Below are 17448 nucleotides of genomic sequence, written 5' to 3'. Positions count from 1 at the left end.
TTATTTCAGCAAAAATAGAAAAATAATATAAATACACACCTCAGATTAAATAATTATAGCTAAAAAAATAAATAAATCAGTGACCCTGAGTTAATTTGAGTTAATTAATCGCGGCCACATCAAAAAAAATAACAATAAAATGCTGCACTTTTATTTCAGCAAAAATAGAAAAATAATATAAATACAAACCTCAGATTAAATACTTGTGGCAAAAAAAAAAACAGTGACCCGGAGTTAATTTGTGTTAATTAATCGCGGTAACATCAACAAAAATAACAATAAAATGCTGCACTTTTATTTCAGCAAAAATAGAAAAATAATATAAATACAAACCTCAGATTAAATACTTATGGAAAAAAAAAACAGTGACCCTGAGTTAATTTGAGTTAATTAATCGCAGCCACATCAACAAAAAAAATGACAATAAAATGCTGCACTTATATTTCAACAAAAATAGAAAAATATAAATACTAACTTCAGATTAAATAATTGCAGCTAAAAAAACAGTGACACTGAGTTAATTTGAGTTAATTAATCGCGGCCACATCAACAAAAAAGATGACAATAAAATGCTGCACTTTTATTTCAGCAAAAAAAGAAAAATAATATAAATACTAACCTCAGATTAAATAATTGGAGCTAAAAAAAAACAATGACCTGAGTTAATTAATCGTGGCCACATCAACAACAAAAAAGGTGACAATAAAACGCTGCACTTTTATTTCTGCAAAAATAGAAAAATAATATAAATACAAACCTCAGATTAAATAATGGTAGCTAAAAAAAAAGTGTCCTAGAGTTAATTAATCGTGGCCACTAGAAAAAATCAGCTAGGAAAAGTAAACTGCATTTTGATTTACAACAATAAATAGAGAAATAAAATAAGTAAAAACCTTACATATTTAAAAAAAAAAAAAAAAACATGGTTAAAATAACTAAACAAACTTCATGGGAGGAAAGAAAGTGCAGAAGGATTGAAAGGACTTCACCGGAAACTTCTGGAACGGGACTTGGGTTTAAGGTTTAGCTTAAAGGCAGATCTGGTGGTCTCCTGGAACTGGACTCCAGTCCATAGTCTACCTCAGGGAAGTATCTTGAGCAATTTTGAACCTGGTGGCCTATTGGAATTGGACTCATGTAAAGGTTTACCTAAAAAGCAGAAACCTTCATCAGTTTTGGACCTGGTGGCCTTCTGGAACTGGACTTGGGTCAGAGATCAACCTCAAGGACAGAAGCATTCACCCCATATTAGGCAGCATGGCCTACTGGTCAAAGGTCTACTTAAAACGCAAACCCGACACCAGTTTTGGACCCAGTGGTCTTCTGAAACTAGAGCTGGGACCAAAAGTCTACATGAAAGACAGAACCTTCAGAAATTCGGACCTAGTGGCCTTCTGGAACTTGACTTGGACCTTGATTGTACCCCAATGGTAAAATCCTCCACAAATATTGGACATGGACACAGGTTCTATCTCAAGGACAGACATTTTAACTAATTTTGGACATTGGTACCTTCTGGAACTGGACCTGGGTCAGTTGTCAACCTCTAGGTTTAAAAGCCTTCAGCAATTTTGAACCTGGGGTCCTTTGGGTCAAAAATCTACTAGATGGACAGAACCTTAACCAATTTTGGAACTGGTGGCCTTGTGGAAATGTCTATTTTCCTTTTAGTATCAAATTGTTTTCTCCACAAGCAGGGCTTTGCTCAGTCATCGTCGGGGGAAGATCTCAGATCCACCAGGTTCTTATCCGGATTTCTCCATCTAGGACAGATCCCTCGGCATTCGTGTCCTGTTGGCTGCGGCATGGATCCGGCGCCGCCTTCAGGACCCGTTGGACCTCCGCCAACCAGTCCCGCAGACTCACGATGACTTTCCACCCAAAGGACTTCTTCTCCCAACCGTGACTATGGTTGAGATCCGGCGGCGCCTGCGTAGCCAGCGCAACCTGGGGACGGACCTGCCGAGCCAAGTTCTTCAGCAGGTTGGCGGCGCTGAGAAGATTCCACTTGACCACCTGGAGAGGCTCGGCCACGTGGGCCGGGTTGCCCCAGTCCACCAGCTGGTACTCCTCCACCTTGGCCAACTTCAGGTTGAAGTCCACGTTACGGGCGTAGATCTCCTGGAGCTGCGCTGAGAAGTTGGTGCTCGTCACGGGGTGGGCGGGGACGTTGGAAGGTTGGCCGACCAAGCCGTGGAAGTTCATCTAGGAGAGGAGTCAAAATTTAGCTTAAAAAAACATTTGAAGGCCCCTTTAACCGTTAAAGATATGACCATTTTAAGATGTACTCATCACAGAAACATCTCCATCAGCCTGAAACAAGATCCCCGAAAACTATAATCCCAGGGTAGCTCAAAAAGAAGTGACATGGAGAGCGACCATACCATTCATCAATGAAATCTTATTGCAGAAACTATCAAAACTTGAAATAAGAACAGCAAAGCAGAAGCCTACTTGAAAATAAGTGCGACAGAAATATCAGCTGATTTGGTCTCAGATATAAATGGTTTTCCGCTCTCTTCTATGCAGTGAGCAATGTGATAACTTGCTTCAGTGGTGGTGTATTTTAGCAGTGACAAAGGTTGTCAGGATCTGTGTCTGTTTGCCGTACCTGGACACGACACAGCGCGTTTTAATGTCCACGCCTTGAATTCATGTTTCATCTCGTTATGACGTTTAACACTTGATGTGCGAGGTACAACGCTGTCGAGGCATCATGCACAAACAGCACAGTCATTTTTTTTTTGCACGAGCCCCCGGTCGTCAGTCAAAGAACCAGATTTTTTTCGCTGACGGAGCTGTCATTATTCTTTTATTTATTGCGCGACGGTGTTTCTGTGGCTGGTTCAAAACACGGATTTCTCTTCTTTGACTCACTGTGCAGACACACACTCGCACACGGAGCAGAAGAGGAGGCGCGCTACCGTAAAGCCTCTAAACAACACGGCGCGCAACTGAAAATGTCTAATTTTCAGGTAAAAATGTGCATTTTTTGTGCCATTGGTTAACCCACTGCTGGCACACGTGTCATAGGCTGCCGAGCCCTGGTCTAAACTACAGATTAAAAAAAAAAATCTGCCTAAATGCATCTCTGCCTCAATAGACGTTGCTTGTTGCAATCTGTTTCACCCTCAAAATTCCAGTTTACAAATAAACAGACTAGTAAAATTGTTTTCTATATACCTTTGGCAACTGAAGTTGTGATTGGCTTCTTTTTCACCCAATTGCAGGCTTTGTTTTACGGTCCACAGCACGCATTAGCCTATATGAGCCTGTTCTCGCTAAAAAGTACCCGCCTCCTTTACCCCCGAATAACTTAAGCCAATAGTGACCGATTCAAATGATGATTGACACATTGGTTAGCCAATGAAATTCGAAAAAGAACAACAAGCAGATATAGACTGTGTATTCGAATTAGACCCGGAAATAAGTCATGGCAAGTCATTTATCTGTAACTCCTTTAAACACAAAGAGTCTCAATGGACAATGACCACACCCTGATCTGAAACCAACATGCAGGTAAGGAAAAATTCAAAACCTCAGCAAGAGGAATATAAGCGAAGGGGCCTCACGATTGATAATCCCCGTCCCAGGATGACCAGGATGCAATAGATTTAGCATTGGGTGTCAGTAAAAGTTTTCATGTGTCCACCATGCGGCCCGCGGGCGTGATTAGGCCCGCCAAGGGGTTTTATCTGGCCTGCGAGTCAACGCTGAGAAAAGCACAAGAGAAATAGGAGCTGCCGTTTAAAATAGGTCCACTTGATGTTGTCCCACGCGAAAACGGGAGCAGTATTTATTGCTGTCTCTCTCTCTTTCTCTATAGTTCTCTCTCCTTTTTTCTACTTTTCTTACTTATTCCCACTCTCTTTTCCTCTCTCCTTTTCTTTCTTTCTCACCCTCTCTCATATCTCTCTTCCCATTTTTCTCCCATTTTCTCTTTTTCTCACACTCCATTGCTCCCTCTGCCATTCTTTTGACTTTCTCTTTTTTACTTTTCCTCATTCTTTCACTTTCTTTCTCTCTGTCTCTCTCTCTTTCTCTATTGTTCTCTCTCCTTTTTTTCTACTTTTCTTGCTTATACCTTCTCTCTTTTCCTCTCCCCTTTTCTTTCTTTCTCATCCTTTCTCTCATCTCTCTTCCCATTTTTTTCTCCTTTTCTCTCTTTCTCACTTTTTTTCACACTCACTCCATTGCTCCCCACACTTTGACTCTTTTTTACTTTTCTCATTCTTTCACTTTCTTTCTCTCTGTCTCTCACTTTTTGTCTTTATTTATTTTTTCCATCTTTCTTTCTCTTCTCTCCTTCTTTCTATTTCTTTCTCCCTTTTCTCTCCTTTTTATTATCTCTCACACTCTCCTTTCTCTCCCCCACTTGTTCTCTCTTTATTCAATCTCTCTTCTTCTCCCTCTTTCTTTCCCTTTCTTTGTCTCTCTTGCTCTCTTTTGTCTTTATTTTTCATCTCTTTCGTTTTTTTCTCTCCCTCTCTACATCGTTCTCCTTTTTGTATTATCTCATACACTCTCTCCTCTCTCCCTCACTTGTTCTCTCTTTATTGAAAGTCTACTTCACTCTCCTTCTTTTTCTCCCTCTCTCTTGCTCTCTTTTTGTCTTTATTTTTTCATCTCTTTCTATATCGTTCTCTCTTTTCTATTATCTCATACACTCCTCTCTCTCCCTCACTTGTTCTCTCTTTATTTAATCTCTTTCTTTGCTCTCTTTCTCTCCATCTTTCTTTCTCTCTCTCTCACTTTTTGTCTTTATTTTTTCATCTTTCATTTTTTTCTCTCCCTCTCTTTCTATATTGTTCTCTCTCTTCTATTATCTCATACACGCTCTCCGCTCTCCCTCACTTGTTCTGTCTTTATTTAATCTCTCTTCTTTCTCTTTTTCTCCCTCTTTCTTTCTCTCTCTTTGTCTCTCTCGCGCTCTGTCTTTTTTTTTTCATCTATTTCGTTTTTTTCTCTCTCTATATCGTTCTCCTTTTTACTATCTCATACACTCTCTCCTCTCCCTCACTTGTTCTCTCTTTATTTAATCTCTCTTCTTCGCTCTCTTCTTTCTCTCTCTTGAACCTATTAGTTTTCTAGAATGTGGCTTCAAAGATAAAGAGACTTTGACGCCCCTGCTTAAATCGACAAATAGCAAAATCAAGACTTAAGAGTTCCGTTTAAGACCCGCAAACCAAATTGAAGACCTTTTCCCAGCCTCCATTTGCGGTTCTCAAATTCCAGATTTTCTTTCGAGTTTCTTGTCTTCAGCAGCCATTCGAAGAAATGAACTCACGTATTGTTGCAGAAGATGCCGGGCGATTTCTCCCAGCATGCCGCCGACGGCCTCCATTTTGGCCAGGGTCCGTTCGCACGACACGGGGGTAGGCGCCGACCCACACCGGATGGCCGCCAGCGTCAGCAGGAGCGCTGCACACAACATGGAGACAAAAATTTACCTTCGCCGATCGTGTATTGTATAGAAACAGAACATGGAGTTTTCGTTAGGAGCTTCTGAAATCGGGGACATGGGAGCAACAACAACAATAGATCTAAACAAACAAAACATGAACCAGAGAGGACGCAAGATATGGTGGAATACCGATGAGTTGTAACTGAACAGAACACGAAAACACAACTCTGGTGGATAGCAGCTCTAACAGAACAAAACACAGAAGTGGAATGACACAAAAACATTACAAACCATGAACAGAACAAGAAGAGTGGCGACAACAAGACCATTAAACACTGTTTTAGCACACTAAACTAGCTCTAACTGAACAAAACATGAAAGAGGACTAATCGACATATCTACTCACGTGTGGATAGAACAATAGCAGGACTGCCAAGACGATGAGACCATTAAACATAACAGTGGGGATAGTAACTCGCTCTAACTGAACAAAACATGAAAGTGGACAGCGCAAGAGACAGTCTCACATGTGGATAGATCGAGAGTCAAGACACCATGAAATGTAAGGCGGGCACGCTAACTTGCTCTAACTGAACAAAACATGAAAGCGGGCTAATCTACATATCATATCTACTCACACGTGGACAGAACAATAGCAGGACTGCAAAGACAATGAGACCATTAAACATAACGGTGGGGATAGTAACTAGCTCTAACTGAACAAAACATGAAAGCGGACTAACCTACATATTATATCTACCCACGCGTAGATAAAACAATAGCAGGACTGCTAAGACGAGACCATTAAACATAACTTTGGGGATAGTAACTAGCTCTAACTGAACAAAACATGAAAGGGACGACGCAAGAGACATTCTCACAAGTGGATGGATCAAGAGTCAAGAAACTATGAAATGTAAAGCGAGCATATGCTAACTAGCTCTAACTGAAAAAAACAGGAGAGAAGACGACATATATGTTTAAACACTAATGAACAATGAACAAAATATGAAAGTCAGACAAATGATACATAATCACAAACATAAAACAATCACTAGAAAGCTGATACAATAATACCATTAAACATAATGGTGGGGATGGTAACTAGCTCTAACTGAACAAAACATGAAAGTGAACTAATTTACATATCATATCTACTCACGCGTGGATAAAATAATAGCAGGACTGCCAAGACGATGAGACTATTAAACATAATGGTGGGGATAGTAACTCGCTTTAACTGAACAAAACATGAAAGGAGACAATGCAAGAGACAGTCTCACATGTGGATGGACCGAGAGTCAAGAAACCATGAAATGTAAGGCGAACATGCTAACTCGCTCTAACTGAACAAAACATGAGAGAAGACGACATATATGTTTAAACACTAATGAACAATGAACAAAATATGAAAGTCAGACACATGATATGTACTCACAAAGTGATATAACAATCACTAGAAAGCTGATACAATTGAACAGAATTTTCAGAATACTACCTGAATGCACCTGAAAAAAAAACATGAAAGTAGGACTATGTTGGAATACTAAGTAACTGAACAAAACATGCAAGAGACATTCTCACGTGTGGATAGATCGAGAGTCAAAAAACCATGAAATGGAAGGCGAGCACGCTAACTAGCTCTAACTGAACAAAACATGAGATAAGATGACACAGTATGTTTGAACACTGAACAAAATCTGAAAGTCAGACACATGATATGTACTCACAAACTGATAAAACAATCCCTAGAAAGCCGATACAATGATACCATTGAACATAATTTTCGAAACGTTACCTAAATCCAGCTGAAAAAAACATGAAAGAAGGACTATGTTGGAATACTGAGTAACTGAACAAAACATGAAAGGGGACGACACAAGAGACACTCACATGGATAGTTCGAGAGTCAAGAAACCATGAAATGTAAGGCAGGCATGCTAACTAGCTCTAACTGAACACAACATGAGAAAAGAGAACACGATATGTTCGAACACTAACAGTGACTGAACAAAATATGAAAGTCAGACACATGATATTTACTTACAAACTGACTAGAAAGCCGATACAATGATACCATTGAACATGATTTTCGGAACATTACCTGAATCAAGCTGAAAAAAACGTGAAAGGAGGACTATGTTGAATACCAAGTAACTGAACAAAACATGAGAGAAGACGACACGATATGTTCGAACACTAACAGTGACTGAACAAAATATTAAAGTCAGACACATATTTACTCACAAACTGACTAGAAAGCCGATACAATGATACCATTGAACATGATTTTCGGAACATTACCTGAATCAAGCTGAAAAAAAACGTGCAAGGAGTACTATGTTGGAATACCAAGTAACTGAACAAAACATGAAAGAGGACGACACAAGACACACTCTCATGTGGATGGATCGAGAATCAAGAAACCATTAAATGGAAGAGGCGAGCACGCTAACTAGCTCTAACTGAACAAAACATGAGAAGACGACACGATATGTTTGAACACTGAACAAAATCTGAAAGTCAGACACATGATATGTACTCACAAACTGATAAAACAATCACTAGAAAGCAGATACAATGATACCATTGAACATAATTTTCTGAACGTTACCTAAATCCAGCTGAAAAAAAACGTGAAAGAAGGACTATGTTGGAATACCGAGTAACTGAACAAAACATGAAAGGGGACGACACAAGAGACACTCACATGGATAGTTCGAGAGTCAAGAAACCATGAAATGTAAGGCAGGCATGCTAACTAGCTCTAACTGAACACAACATGAGAAAAGAGAACACGATATGTTCGAACACTAACAGTGACTGAACAAAATATGAAAGTCAGACACATGATATTTACTTACAAACTGACTAGAAAGCCGATACAATGATACCATTGAACATGATTTTTGGAACATTACCTGAATCAAGCTGAAAAAAAACGTGAAAGAAGGACTATGTTGGAATACCAAGTAACTGAACAAAACATGAAAAGGGACGACACAAGACACCCTCTCACATGTGGATGGATCGAGAATCAAGAAACCATTAAATGGAAGGCGAGCACGCTAACTAGCTCTAACTGAACAAAACATGAGAAGACGACACGATATGTTTGAACACTGAACAAAATCTGAAAGTCAGACACATGATATGTACTCACAAACTGATAAAACAATCACTAGAAAGCAGATACAATGATACCATTGAACATAATTTTCGGAACGTTACCTAAATCCAGCTGAAAAAAACGTGAAAGAAGGACTATGTTGGAATACTGAGTAACTGAACAAAACACGAAAGGGGACGACACAAGAGACATTCTCACATGGATAGTTCGAGAGTCAAGAAACCATGAAATGTAAGGCAGGCATGCTAACTAGCTCTAACTGAACACAACATGAGAAAAGAGAACACGATATGTTCGAACACTAACAGTGACTGAACAAAATATGAAAGTCAGACACATGATATTTACTTACAAACTGACTAGAAAGCCGATACAATGATACCATTGAACATGATTTTTGGAACATTACCTGAATCAAGCTGGAAAAAAAACGTGAAAGAAGGACTATGTTGGAATACCAAGTAACTGAACAAAACATGAAAGCCAGGCGACAAAAGGCTATGTACTCACAAAAAACAATAACAAGAAGTCGGTAATATTTACAAGTGGATTTCAAACAAAAAATTGAGATGAAGATGCACTGGTTACCAGAGTACAGCAGCATCATGGTGTCCTCGGTCTTAGGACTCGCTCGGGACATCCTCCTTTGTCTTTATACGTTGGAGGCGGAGCTATAGGCCTCCTCATACCCTTGTCATCTTCTGACACCATATCAGTGACACGTTTTCGGCGTTCCTCTCCATTTCCGACTGAATTTACTCACTTTTTCTTTGAACTTGGAAGCAAAACCAGCAAAACTGTCCATCTGGTTTCACGGTCCAACAAGGTTCCTGAAAGGTTTCCTCCCTACAGGAGGAAAAACCAAATAGGTCTAGTCTTGTCGTAAATAATGTTCACTGGGTTATCAATGACAATAAAGATTATTCTATTCTAACCTTCAAGAAGGACATTTTTTTCCAACTGGGCTCCTCTTGGACTGACCTCCAAATCCAGGAGAGCTTGAAAATGTTGGACAGCCCCATCCATCGCATTGTCCATAGTCAGGTGTTGGGACAATCCCAAGGAGCTAGCTTGAAACAGGACCATGGCGTCCATCCTCCTCTAAAGGACAAGCAAAGTTTTCTAACTGGGTTCCTCACAGACTTCCCTCTATGAAATACAGACAATCTTCTCCAACTAGACTTCCCTCCAAATCCAGAAGAGCTTGGAAATGTTGGACAACCCCATCCATCGCATTATCCATAGTCAGGTGTTGGGACAATCCCAAGGAGCAACCTTGAAACAGGACCATGTCGTCCATCCTCCTCTAAAGTTTTCTAACAGACAATCTTCTCCAACTAGACTTCCCTCCAAATCCAGAAGAGCTTGGAAATGTTGGACAACCCCATCCATCGCATTGTCCATAGTCAGGTGTTGGGACAATCCCAAGGAGCAACCTTAAAACAGGACCATGGCGTCCATCCTCCTCTAAAGGACAAGCAAAGTTTTCTAACTGGGTTTTTCAGACTTCCCTCTATGAAGGACTGACAATGTTCTCCAACTGGACTTCCCTTCAAATCCAGAAGATAATCTGAGAAAGTCTCTCATTGGGTTCCATCTGGACTGTCCCCCAAACAGACCAGCAATCCTCAAAGCTGGCCGTGGTGTCCTTTCTCATCCGGAGAACAGACAATGTTTTCCAACTGGGTTTCTCTTGGACTCACCTTCAAATCCAGGAGGGCTTGGAAATGGACAACCCCATCCATCGCATTGTCCATAGTGAGGTGTTGGGACAATCCCAAGGAGCAACCTTAAAACAGGACCATGGCGTCCATCCTCCTCTAAAGGACAAGCAAAGTTTTCTAACTGGGATTTTCAGACCTCCCTCTATGAAGGACGGACAATGTTCTCCACTAGACTTAAAATCCAGAAGATAATCTGAGAAAGTCTCTCATTGGGTTTCATCTGGACGGTCCCCCAAACAGACCAGTAGTCCTCAAAGTGGACTGTGGCGTCCTTCCTTATCTGGAGGACAATGTTTTCCAACTGGGTTTCTCTGGACTATCCTCTAAACACGCCAGTCACCTTCAAAGTGGACCATGCATCAAGGACGGACAATGTTCTCCAACTATACTTCAAATCCAGAAGATAATCTGAGAAAGTCTCTCATTGGGTTCCATCTGGACTGTCCCCCAAACAGACCAGTAATCCTCAAAGTGGACCATGGTGTCCTTCCTCATCTGGAAAACAATGTTTTCCAACTGGGTTTCTCTGGACTGTCCTCTAAACACACCAATCACGTCCAAAGTGGACCATGCGTCCCTCTCCAAAATATAGGTTCTCCAACTGGATTTCTCCCGGACTGTCCTCCACTGTCTTGGTGATATTGGAACAGCCCCATCCAAACCATTGTGCGGTTTTGGAATGCTGTGTGGAATTATGCTAGGTGTTGGTATGGTTGAAGAACCTAGCATGCAGGAAACTCATTTTGAAAGGTGAAGAACTGGGTGCCCCTAACCAACCCTCTGAGGTCCTGGCTGCACCCCTAGTGACAAAGTCCACCTAAGAACTGGATCCACAGCATTCAACAACCCTGCTAAGATGATCAGCCGCCTCAGGTCTAGCACAGCAGGACTGAACCCGGTTGACCAACACCGACCTTCACACAGTTGACACCAGTCCCCCTGGTGGGACCCCAACCCTGTCCCGCACCCCACTGGCACCAGCCCCTATGCCATCCAAATTGTGCTGGATGGGCCCCTCATTTTGGAGAACCTTACCAAAAGGTGAGGATCTGTCAATCAGACCAGACTAGGACAAAAACACAGCCTGTGGCCGGGTCGCATTTCTCCTTCGGGACAACCAATCGGAATCCTCGAAGGACGAGGACAGCATGGGGGACGCTTTAAGGGAGGACTGCGGCCGGGTCAGGCCTACGGTGAGTGTGAATGGAAACAAGTGAAGCCGGTGACTTCACTTCCCGCCTGTTTCTACAGAAAATAAGACCAAAAAAACTTTGACTCACTATAGCGCCATCCCCACCCGTGTCTTTGATGTTGACCTTGAGAAGAGGTGACTCGAGAAAGCTCGTTGAGTTCTTCCACTTTCTGTCGCTTTCTCTCATTGGCGGATGTTGCGACACAGGAAAAAAAAACGATTCATTTTTAGTGACTAAAGCCACTAAAATTAGCCGACTCGGTAAAAATACTCAAAGAGGCCACGTCTCCGCAAAGTCGGTCAACCTCGGAAAAAGGATCTTGCATCAGCACACCCAAAAAAATAACACAACTGGGAGGAATCGGTCATCGTCATCAGAAACATTTCAATTTTCCATTTGTTTATTCTGTTAAACATGGTTAAAAAGATCAAAGACACGTTACACTTTGATGGACAGGACCCAGAAGACATTTGAATCAGTATTCTTATTTTTTCTAAACATCTTCTAAAACAAATAGTTTAGAATACGAACGTAAGAATGGGTAGATTGTCGACATCAAAGACACGTTGCACTTTGATGGACAGGACAAACTCGATTTTTGAATGTGAATTCTTATTTTTGGCAACGTCTTTTCAAACACAGCTTTTTAAAATGATACAAGTCCAAGTCGTAGGATAACATCAAAGACACGTTACACTTTGATGGACAGGACCCAGAAGACATTTGAATCAGTTTTCTTATTTTTGTAAACATCTTCTAAACAAATAGTTAAGAATACGAACGTCTGAATGGGTAGATTGTCGACATCAAAGACACGTTGCACTTTGATGGACAGGACAAACTCGATTTTTGAATGTGAATTCTCATTTTCTGCAACGTCTTTTAAATCACAGCTTTTTAAAAATGATACAAGTCCAAGTCGTAGGATAACATCAAAGACACGTTACACTTTGATGGACAGGACCCAGAAGACATTTGAATCAGTTTTCTTATTTTTGTAAACATCTTCTAAACAAATAGTTAAGAATACGAACGTCTGAATGGGTAGATTGTCGACATCAAAGACACGTTACGCTTTAATGGACAGGACAAACTTGATTTTTGACTGAGAATTCTCATTCTCGGCAACGTCTTTTAAATCACAGCTTTTTAAAAATGATACAAGTCCAAGTCGTAGGATAACGTCAAAGACACGTTACACTTTGATGGAGAGGACCCAGAGGACAGTTGAATCAGTATTCTTATTTTTCTAATCGTCCTCTCAAACAAATAGTTTAGAATAGAACGTAAGAATGGGTAGATTGTAGACGTCAAAGACACGTTACGCTTTGATGGACAGGACAAACTTGATTTTTGAATGCAATTTCTCATTTTCTGCAACGTCTTTTCAAACAGAGCTTTTTAAAAATGATACAAGTCCAAGTAGTAGGATAACATCAAAGACACGTTGGACTTTGATGGACAGGACCCAGAAGCTACTTTTATAAAACCGATCTCAAAGCGCCCCCTGCCGGACCAAAGTGGTACTGCAAAAGACATTAGATTTTATTTCATCATCACACTGTTTACTTACAGCAGCACGTTGTACAACATTGTTTTGGCCGAACTATTTCCCATAACGCTCTAATACAACGTTGTAAAACAAAAGAGTGTGATGATGACTTATTATATATAAAATGCCTTTTCCCATGTCATATACAATCAGAGCTTTGCCTCCAAACTGAGTTTTTTAGGAGGTAAAAAATGGGTGTACACATGGATTGTGGCACATTGGACCCTACGTCTTGGGATCAAGAGGTTGCAGGTTCGATTCCCGGCTCCTCTGTGTTATATATCGAAGTGTCCTTGGGCAAGACACTGAATCCCTAATGCCCCCACTAAGCAGGTGGGCACCTAGTATGGCTGCTATTGGTGTGTGTGAATGGGTCAGTGTGAAGCACATCGTAAAGCGCTTTGGGAAGTCTTCATTGACTTGACAAGCACTATTGAAACGTAGACCGTTTACCATTTAGCATCTTGATTATCCTCAAAACATTTGGAGGATGACTCCCTATTGGTGTGTGAGTGTGTGTATGAATGGGTAAGTGTGAAGCACATCGTAAAGCGCTTTGGGAGGTCTTCATTGACTTGAAAAGCGCTACAGAAATGCAGACCATTTACTGTTTAGCATCTTGATTATCCTCAAAACGTTTGGAGGCTGACTCCCTATTGGTCTGCGAGTGTGTGTATGAATGGGTAAGTGTGAAGCACATTGTAAAGCGCTTTGGAAGCTCTTCATTGACTTGAAAAGCGCTACAGAACTGCAGACCATTTACCATTTAGCATCTTGATTATCCTCAAAACGTTTAGAGGCTGACTCCCTATTGGTGTGTGAATGGGTAAGTGTGAAGCACATTGTAAAACGCTTTGAGAGTTCTTCATTGACTTGAAAAGAGCTACAGAACTGCAGACCATTTACCATTTAGCATCTTGATTATCCTCAAAACGTTTGAAGGCTGACTCCCTATTGGTGTGTGAATGAATGGGTAAGTGTGAAGCATATTGTAAAACGCTTTGGGAAGTCTTCATTGACTTGAAAAGCGCTATAGAAATGCAGACCATTTACATTCTATCGATTCATTGTTGCAGCCCTAACGAAGACAATTCTATTCGATTCGATTCATTACCTTAACGGGCTTGTTGAGCCACTTTTCCTCCGCGTCGTCCTTCAGCAAGAATGCCATTCCTCAAAAGGTGTTTGACTCCGCAGCAGCTCGACGTCAGCGCTAGAAAGCCATTGTCTCCGAGGTCCTGCCAGGTCTTCTTCTTCTCTTTTTTAAAATGAGGAGACGAGAAGGAGCTTCTTCTTCCTCCTGCATTCGCTGAGACTCTGTTTAAAGAAACATCGGCGCGTGAATACGTGAAAACACAATTTGATTAGCACGGTGGCGCAGTGGTTAGCGCTTGTGCGGCACAGTTCATGTCATGGGAACCTGTCGTGGGTTCAAATCCAGCTCCAGACTTCCTGTGCGGAGTTTGTATGTTCTCCGGTTTCCTCCCACATTCCAAAGACATGCATTTCAGGTGAAATGGCCGGTCCAAAATGTCCCTAGGTGTGAATGAGCGAATGAGTTGTCTGTCCCTGTGTGCCCTGCGATTGGCTGGCAACCAGTTCAGGGTGTCCCCTGCCCACTGCCCGGAGATGGCTGGGATGGGCTAATGACCCTAATGAGGATAAGCGGTACGGCCAATGAGATGAGACAATTTGAGCTACGGCGGAGCCCCGCCCACTAACGCGATGAGCCAATCACAGTGCAGACATTGCGGTTCGTCGGTTTTTGTTTGTTTTTTCTCACATGAAATACAAATCTGATACGAGGTATCTTGATAAACCGGACGATGAGGGGTATTTTTTACCCAAATTAGCCACTTTGGAAAAAGTTATGCATCGACCGCTGCACCAACTCATCGTGGATAGAGTTCATAAGGATTTCGGCATCTTTTCTAAGGTACCGTATTTTCCGCACTATAGGGCGCACCGGGTTATAGCCCGAAAAAATAGATTTTGGTCATATATTTTTCATACATAAGGCACACCGGATTATAAGGCGCTACAATGGAAACGTGGACAAAACAATCAGATGGTTCAGTCCAACTTCTTACCCCCTTAACATTCCCAAAGCTTGCAAAGACGTGTCGAGAACACGTGCGGATGCGGTGTCCGTACGATGTCACTCAAATGCATCGTTCCAAATATCATTCGGAAGGTTCAAGTCTTGGGATTTAAGAAATGCCAACCAATCTTTAGTTCCTATTTTCTTTTTCGCTCGCAACTTTACTGTGCATATGACGATAAACACTTGGAATTGAGTTTAATTTAAAAATAGACACTCCATTCCATCCATTATCTGCACCGCTTATCACAGAAACATCGAGTTCAGTCTGAAACAAGATACAGGTAAAATATATAGCCACAGTAGCTCACCGAAGTCGTTGTGTTCAATAATAATGTGCAGCCATGGTCCTCTTATATCCGTGAGTGTAGTAAATCCAGAATAAAATATTTACAAATACAGAATAGAAAAAAATGCTTTCTCTATGCCGTCAGCCTCGTGCTATACACATTAATCTTTTTCGGCCAATTGCAGGCTTTGTTTTGCCGCTTCAGCCTATGCCAGCATGTAAATGATAAAAAGGATCCGCCCCTTGACCTCCGAATAACTTTAGCCAATAGTGATCGATTCAAATGATGATTGACACATTAGTTAGCCAATGAAACGCCAGTATATAAATCCCATCATACACCGTGGACTACTTCACGTTCGGGGGAAAATCGAGTCGGCAGCTGCAAGTTAGTTGGAAGACTTTGCGACTTAATATTGATCCATCTATAAGGCGCACTGTATTATAAGGCGCATGGTCAGCTTTTGAAAAAATTAAGACTTTTAGGTGCGCCTTATAGTGCGGAAAATACGGTAAGTCAACAAAGTATTTGAGGCAACATATCGTCCCTTTTCCGGAGAGAAATGTCTCAATATTGCCCCCTGTAGTGCGCAACATGAAAACCATCCTGTTTAAATGCAACAAAATAAAATTACAGATTTTTGGGTATTCCGATTGGGCAGCACGGCGGCTGAGTTGTTCGAGGCACAGTTCTGAGGTCATGGGATCAAATCCAGAAACCAGTCTTCGTGTGCGGAGTTTGCATGTTCTCCTCGGACACTCCGGTTTCCTCCCATAGTCCAAATTGTCCCTAGGTGTGAATGAGCGAGGAAGTTGTCTGGCTGGCTGGTAACCAGTTGAGGGTGTCCCCTGCCCACTGCCCAAGGATAGCTGGGATGGGCTCCAGCATCCCCGCGACCCTACTGAGGATAAGCGGTGCAGATCATGGATGGATTTATCCTGATCACGTAACGCCGTTACATGCATTCCGTTACTCCTGAAGGATTTTATACATTTGTCTATAAAGGATTTTGTACAATCAAATACAAATTACATTTAAATGCAAAAGATATTCACTGGCTGAGCTGTGGGGCGAGGTCAAGGCAACCTTGTGAAGAATGATGTTTACAGAAACAACGGGAACTGGGACAAGGACTGATATGATAATGAAATGATCTGCATTTCTATAGCGTTTTTCAAGTCAAGACTTCCCAAAGCGCTTTACAGTGTGCTTTACATTTGCCAATAGCGGCCGTGCAGCCATGTAAGGCGCTAACCTGCTTATTGGGAGTATTAGGGGTTCAGTGTCTTACCCAAGGACACTTCGACATGTAACACGGAGGAGCCGGGAGTCGAACTGCGATCTCTTGATCCCAACACGAGCGCTCTACCTCCTGAGCCACTGCCGCCCCAATCAACACTTCCCGACGCAAGAAGGGCCCTGGTGACGCAGAGACGCTTGGGGTCCAGACATCGAGGCGAGGGGGCTTTCCTGGCACACCCATGGGAGGAGCTGGCGGAGAGACTTGGGTCGAGAGAAGAACAAGAGGGAGAAGATCGAGAGAGAAGGCTTGACGGAGACTCGAGCGACACTAATTCAATGGAGTTCACTTAGCTAAATTGTTTAAGAAATTAAATCTGCCCCCGTGTGGAAATGCCGGTCTCTTGTCCATCTTATCCCATCAAGAAACGAGCGCGCATTGTTAGGAGAATGCGGGTTGTGTTTGGTTAATGGAGTCGGATAACTCATTCGAACAATTTGGTAAACGCTACATTTTAATATATTTATTTCCTAACACTCCCTAAACCTGGCTGTGAATCTTCCATTCTTGTCAGTGAGGATAAAAGAGAGATTTGAGTTCATACAAACGAAATCAAAATGTGGGGGAAAAAGTGAGCATGCACCTGGAGGAAGAGCTTTGCAGACGGAGACGTTTCGGAGTTTCTCTTCGTACGACGCGACAGTCCGCTCGAAAAGATCCCAAATTTCGTCAGCGTACGCCATGAAGCGCTGACTCATCAAATCTTTACACATTTCCATCTTTTTTTTTTCTTTTTTTTCTCGGTGAAACTTTA

The 17448-nt window shown here is 41.8% G+C and overlaps 2 protein-coding genes across 5 annotated transcripts in view; one reads left to right on the top strand and one right to left on the bottom strand.

Moving 5' to 3' along the window:
- Positions 1-2833, top strand: part of spring1 (SREBF pathway regulator in golgi 1) — a 14502-nt gene extending 11669 nt beyond the window's left edge. The window contains exon 6 of the mRNA XM_088336955.1: positions 1768-2833. The gene's annotated coding sequence lies outside the window, so the exon portion shown is untranslated. The remainder of the gene's footprint in view (positions 1-1767) is intronic.
- Positions 665-17448, bottom strand: LOC148366493 (uncharacterized). 4 transcript variants are annotated; one of them, XM_088336950.1, is made up of 5 exons: positions 17278-17448; positions 14118-14320; positions 9123-9380; positions 5288-5421; positions 665-2205 (listed from the first exon to the last, which is right to left on the bottom strand). In XM_088336950.1, exons 3-5 carry the CDS (start codon positions 9172-9174, stop codon positions 1729-1731), a joined length of 663 nt encoding a protein of 220 aa, XP_088193076.1. In that variant the 5' UTR covers positions 9175-9380; positions 14118-14320; positions 17278-17448; the 3' UTR covers positions 665-1728. The 4 variants fall into 4 exon arrangements, with proteins under 4 accessions (XP_088193076.1, XP_088193078.1, XP_088193077.1 ...); XM_088336952.1 differs by lacking the exons at positions 14118-14320; positions 17278-17448 and adding an exon at positions 11539-11616; XM_088336951.1 differs by lacking the exons at positions 14118-14320; positions 17278-17448 and having other exon boundaries at positions 9123-9486.

Source organism: Urocampus carinirostris, chromosome 5 (genome assembly GCF_059441175.1).
Source record: "Urocampus carinirostris isolate Australia breed hairy pipefish chromosome 5, RoL_Ucar_1.0, whole genome shotgun sequence".
Taxonomy (NCBI): domain Eukaryota; kingdom Metazoa; phylum Chordata; class Actinopteri; order Syngnathiformes; family Syngnathidae; genus Urocampus; species Urocampus carinirostris.
This window is presented reverse-complemented; position numbering and strand designations above follow the sequence as displayed.